Source organism: Megascapheus bottae, chromosome 16 (genome assembly GCF_031878675.1).
Source record: "Megascapheus bottae isolate mThoBot1 chromosome 16, mThoBot2.hap1, whole genome shotgun sequence".
Taxonomy (NCBI): Eukaryota; Metazoa; Chordata; class Mammalia; order Rodentia; family Geomyidae; genus Megascapheus; species Megascapheus bottae.
Genome location: NC_143524.1, coordinates 32,749,879 through 32,769,724, shown reverse-complemented (window position 1 = coordinate 32,769,724; position 19,846 = coordinate 32,749,879). Strand labels below are relative to the sequence as shown.

Sequence of the window (19,846 nt, the reverse complement as noted above, 5' to 3'; positions counted from 1 at the left end):
CAGATACAAACAGAGATACTTCATTTGCTTATATTTGAGATCATCCATAGAAATAGCAAGCACAAATACAACAAATGCCTGGAATTTAAGAAGTCAGCAAAGGACATCCAAAGGACAACAATAAAGCATGCATCATTGTTGACAAATATTTAAACCAGACTTACATAATGTTTATCGGGGTTGTATTTCTTATGGTATGTGAAAACAGAGACTTCCTTGATTCGACCATCTTGTCTAAAGGAGTATGTTTTGGGTGAAAATGAAAGAATGGCTTCATCATTAGAAGGGAGACCAGAAAAACGCAGCTGAGCAAGGTTGTGAATGAAAAAGTTAAACTTCGTGGCAATACTTCCCAAACTTGACTCAATCAGCCTGCAAAACAATCAGGAAACTTGTTATCAGTATATCTCATGGGGACACTTGCTAAATTTCAAGATGGTAAAAGACAGAAAACATTGTCAATGTCTTTTAAAATATTAATCAAATTCTTACTCTGCCAAGGAGTCTTTTTTTTTTCCAGTCTTGGGGCTTTAACTCAGGGCCTGGACACTTTTTGCTCAAGACTAGCACTTTGCCATTCGAGCTACAGTGCCATTTCCAGATTTTTCTTATGTGGTTTCAGGGAATCAAACCCAGGGCTTTGTGCATACTAGGCAGACACTTTACAACTAGGTGATATTCCTAGTTCTATTCTTTGTTCTTTAAGCCCAAGCCCTCTCAAAATAATTTCACCACAGCACCAAACACTTTCACACAGAAAAAAAAAATGCATAGTTTTCTAGAGCCATAAAGAATCTAAGATATTAAAGAACTATTAGAAATAAAGTGATTAATACAATAAATAGACATTTTTGGGTGCTAGGCTCTTTCAGATAATCATTTTTTCACTAAGGGAAAAAAAGTTTTGAGCCAGGTGAGGTGGCTCATGCCTGTAATCCTAGCTACTCAGGAGGCTGAGATCCGAGGATTGAGGTTCAAAGCCAGACCGAGCACAAAAGGACCTGAGTCTCTTATCTCCAATTAACCTCCAGAAAAAGGGAAATGGGGCTTAGCTCAAGGGTAGGGTGGTAGCCTTGAGCTGAAGAGCTCAGGGACAGTGCCCAGGCTGAGTTCAAACTTCATGACCCACCAAAAAAAAAAAAGTTTTGATAGGATGTAAAGTTCAGCAGAGAAATAAAGGTAGACCTAGATAAAATATTTTAGGTAAGCAAAGTAAACAAGAAATCTAAAAAACAGAGTTAAGGATAGGCTATAATTGAGAGAACACTAACCTAGCAAGGACAAGGCCCTGGGTTAAGTTCCCAGCACTATTAGGGAGAGGATGGAAGGAAGGTACTCAGGGGGCTAAAATCTGAGGATCAAGCTTCAAAGCGAGCCTGGACACAAAAGTGGGGCGAGGAATGTGGCTTAGTGGTAGAGTGCTTGCCTAGCATGCATGAGGCCCTGGGTTTAATTCCTCAGTATCAAATAAATTTAAAAAAAAATTACAATTATTTAAAAAAAATTTTAAATGGGCCTGGCACAGTGGCTTATGCCTGTAATCTTAGCTACTCAGGAGGCTGAGATGTGAGGATCAAGGTTCAGATCCAGCCTGGGCACAAAAGGACCTGAGACTCTTATCTCCAATTAACCTCTATTTTGGCTCAAGGGTAGGGTGGTAGTCTTGAGCTGAAGAGCTCAGGGACAGTGCCCAGGTTGAGCTCAAGTCCCATGACCCAGGAAAAAAAAAAATTAAAAATTGGGGGAAAAAAAAAAGGGCCGGGAGTTTGGCCTAACAGTAGAGTGCTTGCCTAGCATGCACAATGACCAGGGTTTGATTCCTCGGTACCACATACATAGAAAAAAGCAAAAAATGGCACCAAAACTGGTTAAAAAAAAAGGGCGGGGGGAGCAGGGAGAAAAAGTCCATGAGATCCATAAGCTAGAAGTAGGTGTGGTAGATTGCCAGCTATGAGTGAAAATGAGAGTGCAATGTCCTGAGTTCAAACCTGAGTCTTGAGGTACACACCAGTCACTTCAATCCTCTCTTCAAAAAAGCTCATGTGCTTCACCCTATGATATGGCAGTAATAAGTCCAAGAGTGAAGATGTGTTATGGGGTATGTGTGTCTGTGTGTGTGTGTGTGTGTGTGTGTGTGTGTGTGTGCCAGTCCTGGGGCTTGAACTCAGGGACTGGGCACTCTGTAAACTTTTCCCCTCAAAGCTAGCACCCCAATACTTGAGCCATAGCTCTACTTCACATGTTTTGGTGGTTAATGGGAAATAAGAGTCTTAGGGACTTTCCTGATAAGGTTAGCTGCAAAAGCACAATCTTAAAATCTCAGCCTTCCTTAGAAGCTAGGTTACAGGTGTGAACCAGGCTGAAGATCTGTTTTCCAAACAATAATAGTAGCTGGCCACTTACTGGCTCGTGCCTATAATTCTAGCTACTCAGTAGACTGAGATCTGACGATTGTGGTTTGAAGCCAAGACTGGGCAGGAAAGTTAATGAGACTTCTGTTTTTGTTTTTGGTCAGCCACAGGCTTGAACTCTGGGCCTGGGCACTGTCACTGAGTTCTTCAGCTCAAGGCTACCAATCTACCACATTGAGTGACAGTGCCACTTCTGATTTTCTGGTGGTTAATTGAAGATCAGTCTCACAGACTTTTGTGCCAGGCTGGCTTTGAACATCTCAGCCTCCTGAGTAGCTAAGTTTACAGGCATGAGCTACCATAGGCTCATGAGATTCTTATCTCCAATAAACTACTCAAAAAAGCTGGAAGTATACTCAGGAGGCTGAGAACAGAGGATCAGTTTCAAAGCCCATTTGAGCTAGAAAGTTTGAGACTTATCTCTAACAAACTACTTAGAAAATCCTGAAGTGGTGATATGGCTCAAGTGGTAGAGTGCTAGTCTTGAACACAAAGAGGCGCAAGCACAGTGCTCAGGCCCAGAGTTGAAGCCTTAAATATGGCAAGAACAAAAAGCAACCAAAAAACAGTAATAGCAAACTCAAAATGTAAATACCAAGTATGATTTCAAGTAATAACAGTTCACTACACTAGTATCTCCGAGTCTGCTGTATAAACACTATGGTAGAACTTTGAAAAAAGAAATTTTAAGAGTTCATGGCACTGTAGAAAACATGTTTCTTAGAAATATATATATATATATGTATTTATTTATTTATTTTTGCCAGTCCTGAGTTTGAGCTCAGGGCCTGAGCACTGTCCTTGGACTTTCTCAAGGCTAGAGCTATACCACTTGAGCCTCAGCACCACTTCCAGCTTTTTTCTATGTATGTGGTACCGAGGAATCGAACCCGGGTCTTCATGCATGCCAGGCAAGCACTTTAACCACTAGGCCAAACTCCCAGACCTAGAAATATATTTAAAATAGGACTTTTTTTTTTTTGGTCGGTTGCGGGGTTCGAATTTTGGGCCTGGACACTGTCCCTAAGCTCTTCAGTTCAAGGTTAGGGCTCTGCACCTTGAGCCCCAGCGCCACTTCCAGTTTTCTGGTGGCTAATTGGAAATAAGAGTCTCCTGGACTTTCCTGCCCAGGCTGGCTTTGAGCTACAATCCTCAGACCTCAGCCTCCTGAGTAGCTAGAATTACGGGGGTAAGCCACCAGTGCCCAGCTGTAAATATTATTTCGCTATTTATTTGATAAATAAAATTACTTTTTTGGTGGTACTGGTAGAATTGAATTTGGTACATGACTTCTCAACAGTGTATTTATGACATACCTAGTGAAGAAAATTGTAGCTTCAGCATCTGTAGTTTGGGGTTGAAGTGCATCTCTAACGTATTTCAAATCCTGAATACTTGTTAGCTCTGGTAAACCTGAAGGAATCATCTATAGAAGGAGGGCAAAAAAAGCTTCTGTGAGTTTAATTTTCTGCTGATCAAGTAATCCGACATAGAGAGAAAATATAATCACAATTTTGAGGAGTTTGCTAGGTTTGTTTGTTTTTGCCAGTCTGGGGTTTGAACTCAGGGCCTAGGCACTGTCCTCGAGCACTTCTGGCTTAACACTAGCACTCTACCACTTGGGACACAGCACCCCTTCTGGCTTTTTCTCTGTTTGTGGTATCGAGGAATCCAACCCAGGGCTTGATGTATGCTACCCCTAGGCCACATTCTCGGCTCCAAGTTTGTTAGGTTTTGAGGATCCTAAGTGACTCTCTTTAGAAGTGACAAAATTTGGGGCCAGGAGTTTGGCCTAGTGGTAGAATGCTTGCGTAGCATGCAGGAAGAGCTGGGTTCGACCCAGGTTTGATTCCTCAGTACCACATACATAGAAAAATGTCAGAAGTGGTGCTGTGGCTCAAGTGGTAGAGCTCTCGTCTTGAGAAAGTCCAAGAGGTAGTGTTCAGGTCCTGAGCTCAAGCTCAAGATTGACCAAAAAAAAAAAAGGGCTGGGAGTTTGGCCTAGTGGTAGAGTGTTTGCCCAGCATGCACAAAGACCTGGGTTCAATTCCTCGATACCACATACAAAAAAAAAAAAAACCCAGAAGTGGGAAGGCTCAAGTGGAACAGCTCTAGCCTTGAGAAACTTCAAGGACAGTGCTCAGGCCCTGAGTTCAAGCCCAGGACTGGCAAAAAAAAAGAAAAAGTGACAAAATTGGTCTGGTGCAGTGGCTCATGCCTGTAATCCTAGCTACTCAGTAAGCTGAGATCTGAGGATCTCGGTTCAAAGCCAGCTCAGGCACTGTGAGACCCTTATCTCCCATTAACCACTAGAAAAACCAAAGTGACGCTGTGGCTCCAGGAGTAGGCACCGGCCTTGTGCTGAAGAGCTCAGGGACAAGGCCCAGGCCCAGGCCCAGAGTTCAAGCCCTATGACACACCAAAAAAAAAAGAAGTGACAAAACTGAAGCCAAAGAAGGTAAATGACTTGAAATACAGATCTCCTTGCTTAGGCTTGTTTTATTACATCAATATCAGCCACAATAATCTTTTTTTTTTTGGTTGTTTGTGGGGCTTGAACTCTGAGCCTAAGTGCTATTCCTGAGCTCTTCAGCCCAAGGTTACTGCCTTATTCCTTGAACCATAGTACCACTTCCAGTTTTCTAATGGTTAATTGGAAATAAGAGTCTCACAGACTTTTTTGTGCCTGGGTTGGCTTTGAACTGAGATCCTCAGGTCTCAGCCTCCTGATTAGCTAGGATTACAAGCATGAGCCACTCGCACCTGGCTTTCCTCCCTCTTCTCTATCATTTGAGCCTCCGTGACATTTCCGGCCTTTTCTATTTATGTGGTACTGCATGCTAAGCAAGCACTCTACCACAATGCCACATTCCCAGACTCCACAATAATCATACACACACACACACACACACACACACACACACACACACACACACACACACACACGTATATTTTGCCAGTCCTGGGCTTGAGCTCAGGGTCTGAGCACTGTCCTTGGGCTTTTTCAAGGCTAGAGCTCTATCAGTTTTCTATGTATGTGGTACCGAGTAATCGAACCTGGGTCTTCGTGCATGCTAGGCAAGCACTCTAACACTAGGCCAAACTCCCAGCCCCAATAATCATATATTTTTACTTTGATTTATTGTTCTGATTTTCCTCTTTTTACTTAAATATAACAGGTATCTCACAAAGTATAAAAAACTTAAGTGCACTGTTTAGTGAATGTTCACAATCTGAAGATAACCAAATTAGGCCACAAATGTTCAGTAGCATTTCAGATACTTCCCTCAAGCTTTAGTTACTATTCTCTTCCCCCAGGATCATTACTCTTGATTTTTATTGCTTGTATTTTATATACATGGATCTAATAGCACATACTTTATATATATATTTTTTGGTCGGTTGTGGAACTTGAACTCTTGGCCTGGGAATTGGCCCTGAGCTCTTCAGCTCAAGACTACTGTCCTACCCCTTGAGCCAGAGTACCACTTCCCATTTTCTGGTGGTTAATTGTAGATAAGCGTCTCACGGACTTTTTAGTGCTTTGAACTGTGATCCTCAGATATCAGCATCCTGAGTAACTAAGATTACAGGTGTGAGTCACCTGCTTGGTGATAGTACATACTTTTAATATCCTTTTACAGTATTGAAATACATATGCACTAATATAAAATTATATAAAATTACATAACTAAGATTAAGTAATTAAGTAATTGGGAAAGAGTTACCAGTGAAAGGAGGTTAAGAAAGAGGTTCGTTTGTTTTCTTATCAAGTTGTAGGCCTGACAGCAGAGATCCACAAACAACTGGAAACGGATGGTGGGCTTTTCACCACCATTAATGACATATGCCATATCAGAGGTAAGCACAAAAGGAGCTCTATCCCTATTTAAAAAGAAAACACACGCAGAGCATTATTTACGGACTATATCCAACTATCATGATCATTGGTATATATTTATTAAAGCAAATTATATGGCTACAGTAATTTCCAAATAGAAAACAGTATCAAATAGTTTGGAAGTTCACTACTGTAAATTCATATTTTCAGGAAAACCATCATATAAGAACCTTATTATTCAGATTCTATTTTTTTGTAATAGAGATACAAAGAGATGAAAAAGCAGTTACGAACATATGGTGAAATTTTATGCTACTTTACAAATGGAATCTTTTTTTGGGGGGTGGGGGTGTCCAGCTCTTCAGCTCAAAGCTACCACCCTACCCCTGGGCCTGGGGTGTTGTCCCCAAGCTCTACAGTCCAGGCTACCTATTGAGCCAAGCCCTACTTCCCATTTTTTAGGGGTTGGAGATAAGAGTCTCATGTCCTTTTCTGCCTGGGCTGGCTTTGAATCTTGATCCTCAGATCTCTGCCTCCTGAGTAGCTAGGATTACAGGCATGAGCCACCTTGCCTGGCTGCAAATGGAACCATTTCTAATGGATATTAAAACCTAGATAAAATACACATCTTGTCAATTTATTTCAAGGTTCACGCCCAATCACTTGTTTACTATGTAGGAAAGTCTTCTCAAGACCTAGTTCATTCCTATCTATGTCCAAAGGCAAACAGTAAGAAGGGCAAGGTTTGAAGCATTAAGTTGGTAAATAACAGCTTATATTATTTGGTAATAGTAACAGTAACTCTTCAACAGTAATAGTATATATATACCTTTTAAAGCTGCCAAACATTTGTGCATGACCCAAAAACTTTCCAAAGTCAATGTGAAACATGTGTCCTGTGCTTCGAAGCATTATATTATCATTGTGTCGATCACAGATGCCTAAAACATAGGTGGCTACACAGCATCCAGCACAAGAATAAATAAAATTCTCAGAAGCCTAAAATGAAGACACAAAATTGTTTTAGAGAAAATATTTTTTATTTTTCGCTGGTCATAAGGTTTGAACTCAGGACCTGGATACTGTCCCTGAGTCTCTTTGTATTCAAGGCTAGCACACTACTGCTTGAGTCACAAAAAAACACCACTTCCAGACTTTTCTGATTAGTTTATTGGAGATAAGAGTCTCACATGAACTTTCTTGCTGGGGTTGGTTTCAAACTATGATCCTCAGATCTCAGCCACCTGAATAGCAAGGATTACAGGTATAAGCCACTGGTGCCCAGCTGAGAAAAAAATATTTCTAAAGAGGATGGATCTGCAAAGTTCAAAATAATTCATCACTTAAAAAAAAAGCTACTGTAGCTTATTAACAGTATAAAAACTGAGTTAAGGTAACAAAAGCTAGACTTTCATAGTTTAAAAACAAAAACACATGCCTAAATGTGGTTACTGTCCCCATCACTTTAATTTTTGTCTTCTACCAGACAGGAATTCTTGAAATCTCTATTCAGAGTAGGGGCTGTCTTTGACCAGCTTTTCATTTTTTTTTTTTTTTTTTTTGGCCAGTCCTGTGCTTAGGCTCAGGGCCTGAGCACTGTCCCTGGATTTTCTCAAGGCTAGAGCTCTACCACTTGAGCCTCAGCACCACTTCTGGCTTTTTTCTATGTATGTGGTACCGAGGAATCGAACCCAGGTCTTCGTGCATGCTAGGCAAGCACTCTACCACTAGGCCAAACTCCCGGCCCCTTTGACCAGCTTTTAACTTTTTTTTTATTAAAGAATTTATTAATATTGATTTTTACATCATATTTCAAATGACGTATTTAACAAACAAGTATTCAAGGAGGGACTCTCTATATATTAATCATTGGCTCTTAGATTTAGAACATAATTAAAATTAGGCTGAGGGTTTATATGTCATAGATACATATTAATCTATGTAATAAAACACTGTCTATAGAGTCATAGATTTTTATGTCTATGTGGTTGTGTTTATATTTCCAATACCATGCCCATAGCATTGGGGACATAAATATTGAGTCCTCACTCTTGTACAGTTTGGATCTAATAGCCACATATTAAGGATACCATGTAGCTTTTAACTTTTAAGCACCAGGTTTGTGGAACTCTGCTCCTCACATGTTCTCCTGTTCACAAGGGCTATCTTTTGAATAAAAATTAGTCTGTCATTGGGTGCAATTCCCAGCATTGATATAAATGGTTTTATAACTAGATAGACAGCTTAGGGACTGGAGGTATAGCTCAGTGGTAGAGCACATGTTTAAGCTTGTGTTAAGACCTGAAAAACAAAAAATGAAGACACCTACCTTATATTTTAAAACTTCTAACAACAATGGGCCATACTAAGACTCTCCAAAAAGCTAGTGGATAAAAAAGCCCATTTCTATAAAACGTACTCAATGAATATTCTTTGACAATCACTAACATCCAACATTCCACTAGGAATTACAAGAGCCCATTACTAGAAAGAAATATCATCTTCCACTGCAATGCTTAACTTAGTCCACAAAAAATTAAGGGAGTGATCTAATATTTTAAAGACCTTCCTCCCTACACTACCTTCATATGTCAAAGGAAGGCATTTGTATGTCTATAAAAGTGACACATTAGGGCCAGAAGTTTGGCCTAGTGGTGGAGTGCTTGCCTAGTGTGTACAAAGACCTGGGTTCCATTCCTTGGTACCACATACTTAGAAAAAAGCCAGAAGCGGTGCTGAGGCTCAAGTGGTAGAGCTCTAGTCTTGAGAAAGTCCAAGGACAGTGCTCAGGCCCTGAGCTCAAGCCCAGGACTGGCAAAAAAAAAAAAAAAAAAAGAAAGAAAAGAAAAAAGTGACACATTAATGATAAATTAACTAGCTGATTAAATGACATTCAAAGAGTTTAAGAGTCTTCCTTAAGTCAAGATCATGATATATCTTACGTTCTAAGAGATTTGCCCTTCTCTTATATGTAACTCAATATTAACAAGTTAAATAATTTGCTTGTAGCTGGTTAGTGACTTTGGGTGCTGAATTCAAGCCCAGATTTTGTCCCAGAACTTGTTCTATTAACATACAATGCTGATTATTTTAAGTACATGTCTGGAATATTTTGGGGTAATATAGCATAGGTTTTACCCATATTCCTGCCATGAAATGAATTCTGTTTATCTTATCTACACTTAGGGAAAGAGTAATTCTTTTTTGTTATTGTTGGTTGTGGTGCTTGGAGTCTGGGCCTGGGCATTGTCTCTGAGCTCTTCGGCTCAAGGCTAACTTGCCTACCCCTGGAGCCACAGAGCCACTTTCTAGTTTCCCAGTGGTTAAGTGGAGATAAGAGTCTAAGGTCCTTTTGTGCCAGGGCTGGCTTTGAACTTTGATCCTCAGATTTCAGCCTACTGAGTAGCTAGGATTACAGGCGTGAGCCATCACCCCAGCTTGGGAAAGATTAATTTTAACTAAATGACTATTTAGTCACCAGATCTAGACAATGAAAACATTTATAATACATTGAAGTTTGCTGGACAGGTATACTACCACTTGAGACATGGCCCTATACTTATATTATGTTTTTGGTTGTTTTATGTTTTTTTTTTGTTTTTTTTTTTTTGCTGCCAGTACTAGGACTTGAATTTAGGGCCAGGGAACTATCCCAAGTTTTTCACTCAAGAACTCACTACCATTTGAGTCCCATAGCTTCCTTTCTAGCCCTTTTGTGGTTAACTGTAGATAAGAGTCTCCTGGACTTTCCAAGCTGGATTCAAACTGGAATCCACAGATCTCAGACTCCTGAGTAACTAAGATTACAGTGAAACACTGGTGCCTAGATTGTAATACGTTTCTGACAAATTTATTTAAAATAACGAAATACCTGGGTGTGGTGGCTAACGCCTATCATCCTAGCTACTCAGAGGCTAAGACCTAAGGATTAGGGTTCAAAGCCAACCAGGCACAAAAGGACCTGAGACTCTTTTTTTTTTTTTTTTTGTGGGTCATGGGGCTTGATCTGGCCTGAGCACTGTCCCTAAGCCCTTAGCTCAAGGCTACCACCCTACCCTTGAACCAAGCCCCACTTCCGTTTTCTAGAGATCAGTTGGAAATAAGAGTCTTAGGTCCTTTTGTGCCCAGGCTGGCTTTGAACCTTGATCCTCAGATCTCTAACTCCTGAGTAGCTAGGATTACAGACATAAACTACTAGCTTGGCTCAAGGGTAGGGCAGTAGCCTTGAGCTGGAGAGCTCAGGGACAGTGCCCAGGCTGAGTTCAAGCCTCATGACCCACCAAAAATAAATAAATAAATAAATTAGTTAATTAATTAATTAAAGAGATATACTTATCACCTTTTCATACTCTTCTTCAGAAGGGTTATATTTCCTTAGCCAGTCTGCAAGTGGCTTATCTTTGAAGGATCCTGTCACACCATATTCCACTTGAATTTTCCTAAGGGTGTCTGAAGCAGGAACTAACTCCACCATGCCTTTAACAAAATACATAAGTAAATAATTTATATGAAAATGTCTTCCAAAAAACAATTCTTTTATGAACATTGTATATCCATGTGTTAATTTCTGGTAGGCAAAGTATATTTTCTTTCTTTCTTTCTTTCTTTTTTTTGCCAGTCATGGGGTTTGAACTCAGGGCCTGAGCCCTGTACTTGGACTTTTTCTCAAGGCTAGAGCTCTAGCTCTACCACTACCACTTGAGCCAGAGCACCACTTCCAGCTTTTTTCTATGTATGTGGCACCAAGGAATTGAACACAGGTCTTCATGCATGCTAAGCAAGCACTCTACCATTAGGCCAAATTCCCAACCAATTTTCTTTTCTTTTCTTTTCTTTTTTTTTTTTTTGCTAGTCCTGGGCTTGAGCTCAGGGCCTGAGCCCTGTCCTCAGACTTTCTCAAGGCTAGAGCTCTACCACTTGAACCTCAGCACCACTTCCAGCTTTTTTCTATGCATATGGTACCGAGGAATCGAACCCGGGTCTTCGTGCATGCTAGGCAAGCACTCTACCACTAGGCCAAATTCCCGGCCCCCCGACCAATTTTCTTAACTGGCTTTAAAACTAGCACCCAATGTATTAATTACGGGATATGTACACAAAATGGACTTCAGTAATGCAAGTTTTTTGTTTTTGGGTTTTTTTTTTTTGCCAGTCTTGGGGCTTGAACTTAGGGCATGATCACTGTCCTTGGGCTTTTCCCTCAAGGCCAGCATTCTGCTACTTGAGCCACAGCACCACTTCCAGCTTTTCTATGTATGTGGTACCAAGGAATCGAATTTAGGTCTTTGTGTATGCTAGGCAAGCACTCTACCACTAGGCCAAACTCCCAGCCCCTAAGTATGTATGTATGTATTTATTTTTCTGTGGCTTAAACTTGGCCTGAGCACTGTCCCTGAGCTCTTCAGCTCAAGGCTGCCATCCTACCCCTTGAGCCAAGCCCCATTTAATTGGAGATAAGAGTCCTTTTGTACCCAGGCTGGCTTCGAACCTTGATCTTCAGATCTCAGCCTCCTGAGTAGCTAGGATTACATGTGTGAGCCACCACCCGGCCTAAGTCTTTATTTTTAAAGAATTAATCCTAAGCTACTGCACCAATAAAGTAATACTAGATTAAAATAAGAAACACACCAGGCACTGATGGCTCAAGCCATCTGAGGATCTTGGTTTGAAACCAGCCCATACAGAAATGTCCATGAGATTCTTATTTCCAATTAATTACAAGGGCTGGATGCTGGTGGCTCAGGACTGTAAAGTAATCCTAGCTAATCAGGAAGCTGAGATCTGAGGTTAAAAGCCACCACAGGCACCAAAGTCCCAGAGACTCAGCTCCAATTAACCACCAGAAAATGGGAAGTGGCACTGTGGCTCAAAATGGAAAAGTGATGCTTTGAGTGAAAAAACTAAGCAATAGCAGCCAGGATCTCAGTTCAAGCCCCACCACTGACACCCCCCAAAACAAAACAAAACACCCTGAGACTACAATATATTTTCATCAGGACTTGTAGGTTAGAAATACTCTCCTAAGTTCACAGAAAAATAAAGGTCCAAGACAAAAGTAACAGACTTACCTCGATCTCTGCCAGTTGAGAGACATTTGAAAATTACCATTCTCAGATCCAGTCCTTCTTTAAGCCAGATCTTATCCATAATCTTTATCATTTGTAAAGCTAACATATCTTGTCGAAGATCTTCACCAACCTTGAAACAGGGAAATAAAATAAAATTTGCACTTTTCTAAAAACTTAATAGATATAGCCTTATACATACCAGGCAAGTGCTCTAGCACTGAGCTAAACTACTTTGAATAGCATTATATTAAAAGATGAGTTTTAGAGCATATAAATTATCTTTAATTTAAAAAGGGAAACATGTGGCTCAATCTTTGTAATAATTTGGATCTTGACTAAGCAAAGCTATTATCCTAATTGTGATACTGCACTACAGTTGCACAACTTGAGAAAAATTGAGGAAAATGCCCAAAGGCTCTGTTTAATGTCCTCCCTGCTTGCCTGCCTGCCTGCCTGCCTGCCTACCTAACCTCCCTCCCTCCTCTTCCTTTCTCTTTTCTTTTTTCTCCTCTTTCTTTCCTTCCCTTTCCCTCTCTTGATCGCTTTTTTTTTTTTTTTTGGCCAGTCCGGAAGCTTGAACTTAGGGCCTGAGCGCTGTCCTTTGGCTTTCCCAAGGCTAATGTTCTACCACTTGAGCCACAGCACCACTTCCAGTTTTCTGGTGGTTAATTGGAGGTAAGAGTCTCACGGACTTTAGTGCTGGCTTGGAACTGTGATCTTCAGATCTCAGCCTCCTGAAGAGCTAGGATTACAGACCTGAGCCACCGCACCCAGCTAAAAATAATTTAAATGTAATGAAGAGCACACTATAGAGTATACTTAAGAACATTAACGGAGAATTAGGGGGATTTGTCTTAGTTGGTATTAAAACTTCCCATACAAAATTTCTGTAATTCAACTACTTTATACTACTTTAGAAACAGGCACTTAAAGCAGGGAACTGGTGGATTACACCTATAATCCTTGCTACTCAGGAAGCTGATATCCAAGGCAGCTCAGGCAAAAGAGTCCATGAAACTTTTATCTCCAATTAACCACCAAAATACTAGAAATGGAGAATTGGTTCAAGTGGTACCACACTAGCTTTGAGAGAAAAGTTTAGGGACAATGCCTATGCCTTGAGTACCAGCACCTAGGAAGAAATGAAGGGAGGGACAAAGGGTGAAAAGATCACTTACATCTCCTAAAAAGAAATAATGAAGCCCCAAATATAACCTGAGTGTATGGGAACTTATTTTATATATAAATGATTCAGTAGAAGTTATCTTTATAAATAACTCATTGAATTAACTAAAGCTTCATTCTTCAAAATATACAAATTATGATCAGCATACATAGAAATTTGACAAGTACTAGATTCCTCTGTGCAACTCCAGTACTGCTATTCTTCATAGATAATAGGTATATTTCTAAATGCTGTTTCTTTTTGGTTGTTGGTGGTGGTGGTTGTAGGGCCTGAACTCTGAGCCTGGGCTTTACCCCTGAGCTCTTCAGCTCAAGGTTTCTACCCTACTCCTGGAGCCTCAGCACCACTTCCAGTTTGAAGATAAGAGTCTCATGGAATTTAGTGCCCAGGCTGGCTTTGAACTATGATCCTCAGATCTCAGCCCTCTGAGTAGCTAGGATTACAGGTGTGAGCCACCACTCACGGCATAAATACTGTTTCTTATAGTTCAGCAGTTTGCACAGCATGAATCTAAGTGGTACCATTCACAACAGTCTGCATAACAGTATAGCCTGGCCATGAGCAGTGGCTCATGCCTGTAATCCTAGCTTCTCAGGTGGCTGAGATCCAAGGAGGTTCAAAGCCAGCCCTGGCACTAGGGCAATAAAATCTGTGAGACTCCTATCTCCAACTAACTGCCAGAAAACTGGAGGTGGTGCTGTGGCTCTAGAGGTCAGGTGGTAGCCTTGAGCTGAAGAACTCAGGGCCAATGCCCAGGCCCAGAGTTCAAATCCCATGACAGACAGACACACACAAAGTATTGCCTGAAGTTGTGATGTGCCCAACCAGTGTGACCTAATGTGGCAAGCAGCTTCCCAGAGATGGATATATTCCCAAATCTATTTGGGAAAAGCCTATGTTAATGACAATTTTCACATTATTATTCAAACTAAATGCTAAGTAAAATTACCTGTGATTTTGGGAAAAAGGATTTTAAAAATTACCTTTAAACTTATTGTCCTTTAAACTAATGCTAGCTTGGTACAGTGGTATATACCTGATATACATCTCCCAACTATTTGGGAGACCAGGACAGCAACCAAAGCAAGACCACTAGTGAAATCTTGTCTCCAAAAAAGAAAAAGTAATCTTATTTTGCTCACCTTAAACATGATATTAATTTCTTCTCCCATAGGATCTGCATTCACCATTGTGACTTTTAGAGGTACAGCATTAGAACTGAAGAAAGAACATGACTACAAATACAACATTCAAGCATTAGAGAGATAATACTGGAATAAAAACAAATTGAGGGGAATAGGAGTTTGGCCTAGTGGTAGAGTGCTTGCCTACCATGCATGAAGACCCGGGTTCAATGCCTTGGTACCACATACATAGAAAAACCCAGAAGTGGTGCTCTGGTTCAAGTGGTAGAGCTCTGGCCTTTAGAAGGCCCAAGGACAGTGCTAAAGCCCTGAATTCAATCTCTAGGACTGGCAAAAAAAAAAAATTGAGGATTTATTATCCTAGGTATTACTCTTTTTATGTGATTTGAATGAGAACAAAATAACAGGAAAACTAATTTTAGATTATCTAGTAAAGTGTAAACATATCATGTGAACAAATTATCTCTAAAGCCAGAGAGGCAAAAATTTTAAAATCTGAGACAAAAATTTCTAAGTGTCTCAATCATTCAACAGAAGAAAATTTAGTGATGAGATCTCTATTTCTTCTACTTATGGTACTATTACAATGAGTTATGCATGAATCAAGCATTGACAAAAACATTACTAAGCTAGTAGCAAAAAAGAAAAGAAATTTGTTTGACAAAACGGAACCAAGGGCCTTGGGCATGCAAGGCAATCACTCAACCACAACCAAGATGTACACTCATCCAAAGTTCATATAAAACTAGTTCAAATTGGGCTGGGAGTTTGGCCTAGTGGTAGAGTGCTTGCCTAGCATGCACAAAGACCTGGGTTCAATTCCTTGGTACCACATTCATAGAAAAAAGCTGGAAGGGGTGTTGTGGCTCAAGTGGTAGAGCACTAGCCTTGAGAAAGCTCAAGGACAGTGTTTAGGCCCTGAGTTCAAGCCCCAGGACTGACCAAAACAAAACAAAACAATGGTAGAGTGCTTGCCTGGCATGCACGAAGACCCAGGTTCAATTCCTTGGCACCACATACACATAGAAAAAGCCAGAAATGGTGCTGTGGCTCAAGTGGTAGAGCTCTAGCCTTGAGAAAGCCCAAGGACAATGCTCAGGCCGTGAGTTCAAGCCCCAGGACTGGCAAAAAAAAAAAAAAAACCCAAACAAAAAAAAAACCCTAGTTCTAAAAAGCTGATTAAAGACTTTAAGACCAACTTAAGAAAAATAAAATCTAAGGTACTAAATACTTCTATATATTTTCTCTCTGTTTTTTTTTGCCAGTCATATGCTAGGCAACCACGCTACAACTAGGCCAAACTCCTGGCCCATATCTTTTCTCCTTTAGCCATAGGTGAAGAGATATAGACCCTAATGACAAAAAAAAAAAAAAATTATAAGTAACATAGCCAAGCAACTTAAGGTTTTCTTCATTTGCTGTGAGAATAGCTGCTCATTTGCCTTCTTCCTATGTGTTATTTTGGAATTTAGTATCAATTCGTAAGTATTGGATTACCTTAATATTTAACTCTTTTGCCACTAGACTTGGTTTCAGAGGGAGCCGACATTTATTTCTCTGAAAAAATGACTGTACTCGTTCCATACTCCTCTGAAGGACAACCTATAGAAGAGATTGTTATATACATAAAGAAGTTGTACTAAGGAAGCTAATTTTTATTATAAAAAAGAATGTGCCAAGAACATGAACATAAGGAGGGAAAGTATATGTGGCCAACTAGAATGCAAGTGAATGTTAAAGCCTGTTAATAGTGAAAGAAAAATTAGTGCAATTTTTCATTTCTCAAGTGAAAAAAATTCAGAAGTTATTATATATAACTAAAAATGTGCATAGCTCTTCACTTGTAAATAACTATTTTGCCTATAGAACTAGCCTAGAAAGAAATACTAGCAAGTCAGTCCAGTTGTGTACATCTATAGTCCCAGTTACTTGGTAGGCTGAGGCAGTGGATTACTTGAGAACAGCCTGGGTGATAGGAGATCCTGTCTCTAAAAACATTAAAAAAGAAATATAGCTAGGTGTGGTGGCTCACACCTGTAATCCTAGCTACTCAGATCAGAGGACTGGTTCAAAGTTAGCCCAGGCACAAAAGACCATGAGACTTTTATCTCCAGATAATTGCTAGAAAATGGGAAGTAGGGCTGTGGCTCCAGGGGTAGGGCAGTAGGCTTCAGCTCAGGGACAGCGCCCAGGCGGCACAGAGTTCAAGCCCCATGACCTCCCACCCCACCCCCCCAAAAAAGCAAGAAAAAGGAAATATAATGAACTGGCAAAAAGTTCACTATAAGAATGTTTGGGAAATGAAAAAATGTATAAACACCTACATAAAGGTAAAATGTCAAGCTCACTCTTGCACTCCTAGCTTCTTAGATGTTGAGTTTTTATTTTATTTTTATTTTTAAATTATTATTATTACTTTTTTGTAGATCATGGGGCTTAAACTCTGGGCCTGGGTGCTGTCCCTGAGCTCTTCATCTTTTTTTTTTTTCTTTGCCAGTCCTGGGGTTGAGCTCAGGGCCTGAGCACTGTCCTTGGACTTTCTCAAGGCTAGAGCTCTACCACTTGAGCCTCAGCACCACTTCCGGCTTTTTTCTATGTATGTGGTACCGAGGAATCGAACCTGGGTCTTCATGCATGCTAGGCAAGCACTTCAACCACTAGGCCAAACTCCCAGCCCCTGAGCTCTTCATCTTAAGGCTACCTCCCTACCCCTAGAGCCACAGCCCCACTTCCTGTTTTTTTAGTGATTAATTGGAGATAAGAGTCTCTGGTTCTTTAGTGCCCAGCTGGCTTTGAACTGTGATCCTCAGATCTCAGCCTCCTAAGTGGCTAGAATTACAGGCATGAGCCACCTCACCTGGCCCAGTTTTTTTTTTTTTTAATTTTTATTTTTATTTTACTTTTGCTAGTCTCTGGGCCTGAATTCCAGGCCTGGGTACTGTCCTTGGGCTTTCTCAAGGCCAGAGCTCTTCTACTTGAGCCACAGTACCACTTCCACCATTTTCTGTGCATGTGGTACCAAGGAATTGAACCCAGGTCTTTATGCATGCTAGGCAAACACAGTATCATTAGGCCAAACTCCTGGCCCAGTCGAGTATTTTTTTTTTCAGGTGGTCATAGGGCTTAAACTATCCCTGACCTCTTTCACTCAAGGCAAGTGCTGTACCACTCTAAGCCACAGTACCACTTACAGTTTTCTGGTGGTTAACTATAGATAAGAGTATCATAGAAGCTGGGCTACTAGCTGGGCTGACTACTCAGGAGGCTGAGATCTGAGGATCTTGGTTCAAAGACAGCTTCTCAGATGTTGAGTTTTTATTTTATTTTATTATTATTATTACTATTATTATTATAGGTCATGGGGCTTGAACTCTGAGCCTGGGTGCTGTCCCTGAGCTCTTCAGCTCAAGGCTACCATACTATCCCCGGAGGAGCCAAAGCCCCACTTCCTGTTTTCTAGAGGTTAGTTGGAGATAAGAGTCTTAGGTCCTTTTGCGTCTGGGCTGGCTTTGAACCTTAATCCTCAGATCCTAGCCTCCTAAGTAGCTAGAATTACAGGCCACCACACCCAGCTTCCAACTACAATCTTTAGATCTCAGCCTCCTGAATAGCTAGGATTACTAGCCACTGATGTCCAGCTGAAGGCTGAGATTTGAGGATCACTGTTCTAAGCGAGCCTGGGCTCCATGAGATTCTTATCTTTAATCAACCACCAAAAGTTGACAGTAGAGCTATATGGCTCAAGTGGTAGAGTGTTCAAATCCCAGTACTGGAACAAAAAAATAAATACGGAAGAATGAAATAAAAGAAATTGAAGAACTCTTTATTTTCTCAATTTCGAAACACTATGGCCATTGAGCTAATATGTCACATGGCTAGGTATTTAAGAAAGTCTATGAAACTCTTAATTTTCACTTACTCACTAAAAAGCCAGAGTGAAGCTGTCACTTAAGTGATAGAGCGCTAGCTTTGAGCAAAAAAGGTCATGGGCAGTGCCCAAGTTCTATTCCTAAGACACATACCAAAAAACACAAAAATACTCACAAACACAAAATAACAGTATGGTTTGAGTTCAATCCCTAGCATGAAACAAAGCAAAACAAGCCCATCAAAAAAATAAACCACTGGGTACATACCTGTCTGGCTGATCCACTGGCCTGCCTTACTTTTTCTGCTACTCCTCCTAAAAGCTGCACAAGTTTCATCTGCTTAGAAAGTTCTTCTCTTAGTCCTTTTCCTCCTACTGAGAGGAGAGCACCCAACACATGTTCATATCTGGTACCAAACTGTGTGTCATGCAGGGCATCCTTGAGAAGCCTAACATAGCAAAATTTTATGTCAGCCACTTCTGAAACATGGACAAAGCTTCCTCAAAAATAAAGTTAACAAGTCCTATTTTAAGCTATACAGCAAGTAAAAACTAAGCTATGACATGCCAAATATTTTCCAATAGAAAGTTCTGTTATTTTTTATTTTATTTTGCAAGATAAAAATTTAGCTTCCAGATAATAATACATTCATTAAGATATCTGGTATCTACAGTAAATAGTCTTGAGTACACCATTTTAGCTTAAAGAATCATCTCATAAATACTAGCAATGGAAACATGTTACTTAACAAATTTAAATCTTACCAATATAAACTATGTGCTATCTGGATATTTCCCAATGCTCTGGACAGAAGGAAGTGCACTAATGAACTATTCAAGTAAATTTCATATTTCAAAGCCTAAGTGTAGAAGAAAGTAAGAATTATTAGTGGCCAAACACATACTAAATTGCTGGAATGACATCAAAACATTAATCATGAAAAGTTATTAATTTTTTTTTTTTTTTTGCCAGTCCTAGGGCTTGAACTCAGGGCTTGGGCTCTATCCTTGAGCCTCTCTGTGCTCAAGGCTAGCACTCTACCACTTGAGCCACAGTGCCATTTCTGGCTTTTCCTGTTTATGTAGTACTAAGGAACTGAACCCAGGGCTTCATGCATGTTAGGAAAGCACTCTATCACTAAACCAGATTCTCAGCCATTACTCTTACCGATGAAAATGTAGTATTTATTTAAAAAAAATTCAAGTGGACTGTGTGTAAGTAAATGGCAAACTACTTTTATAGCATGTAAAATGGGTTCAATCCATAGCACCACATGAATAAACAAATACAATCTTAAAAATCTAAACAGATGAAATAATGTAGGCC

The 19,846-nt window shown here is 40.2% G+C and overlaps 1 protein-coding gene across 3 annotated transcripts in view; it reads right to left on the bottom strand.

Moving 5' to 3' along the window:
* Pik3c2a (phosphatidylinositol-4-phosphate 3-kinase catalytic subunit type 2 alpha) overlaps positions 1-19,846 on the bottom strand; it is a 93,001-nt gene that overhangs the window by 9,130 nt on the left and 64,025 nt on the right. For all 3 annotated transcript variants that reach the window (XM_090348062.1, XM_090348063.1, XM_090348064.1), the window contains 10 exons: positions 19,285-19,379; positions 18,788-18,968; positions 16,149-16,253; positions 14,649-14,741; positions 12,321-12,450; positions 10,592-10,728; positions 7,082-7,251; positions 6,140-6,296; positions 3,728-3,837; positions 165-372 (listed from right to left, as the gene is read on the bottom strand). In XM_090348062.1, the coding sequence (XP_090204188.1) occupies positions 165-372; positions 3,728-3,837; positions 6,140-6,296; positions 7,082-7,251; positions 10,592-10,728; positions 12,321-12,450; positions 14,649-14,741; positions 16,149-16,253; positions 18,788-18,968; positions 19,285-19,379 (1,386 nt within the window). The remainder of the gene's footprint in view (positions 1-164; positions 373-3,727; positions 3,838-6,139; positions 6,297-7,081; positions 7,252-10,591; positions 10,729-12,320; positions 12,451-14,648; positions 14,742-16,148; positions 16,254-18,787; positions 18,969-19,284; positions 19,380-19,846) is intronic.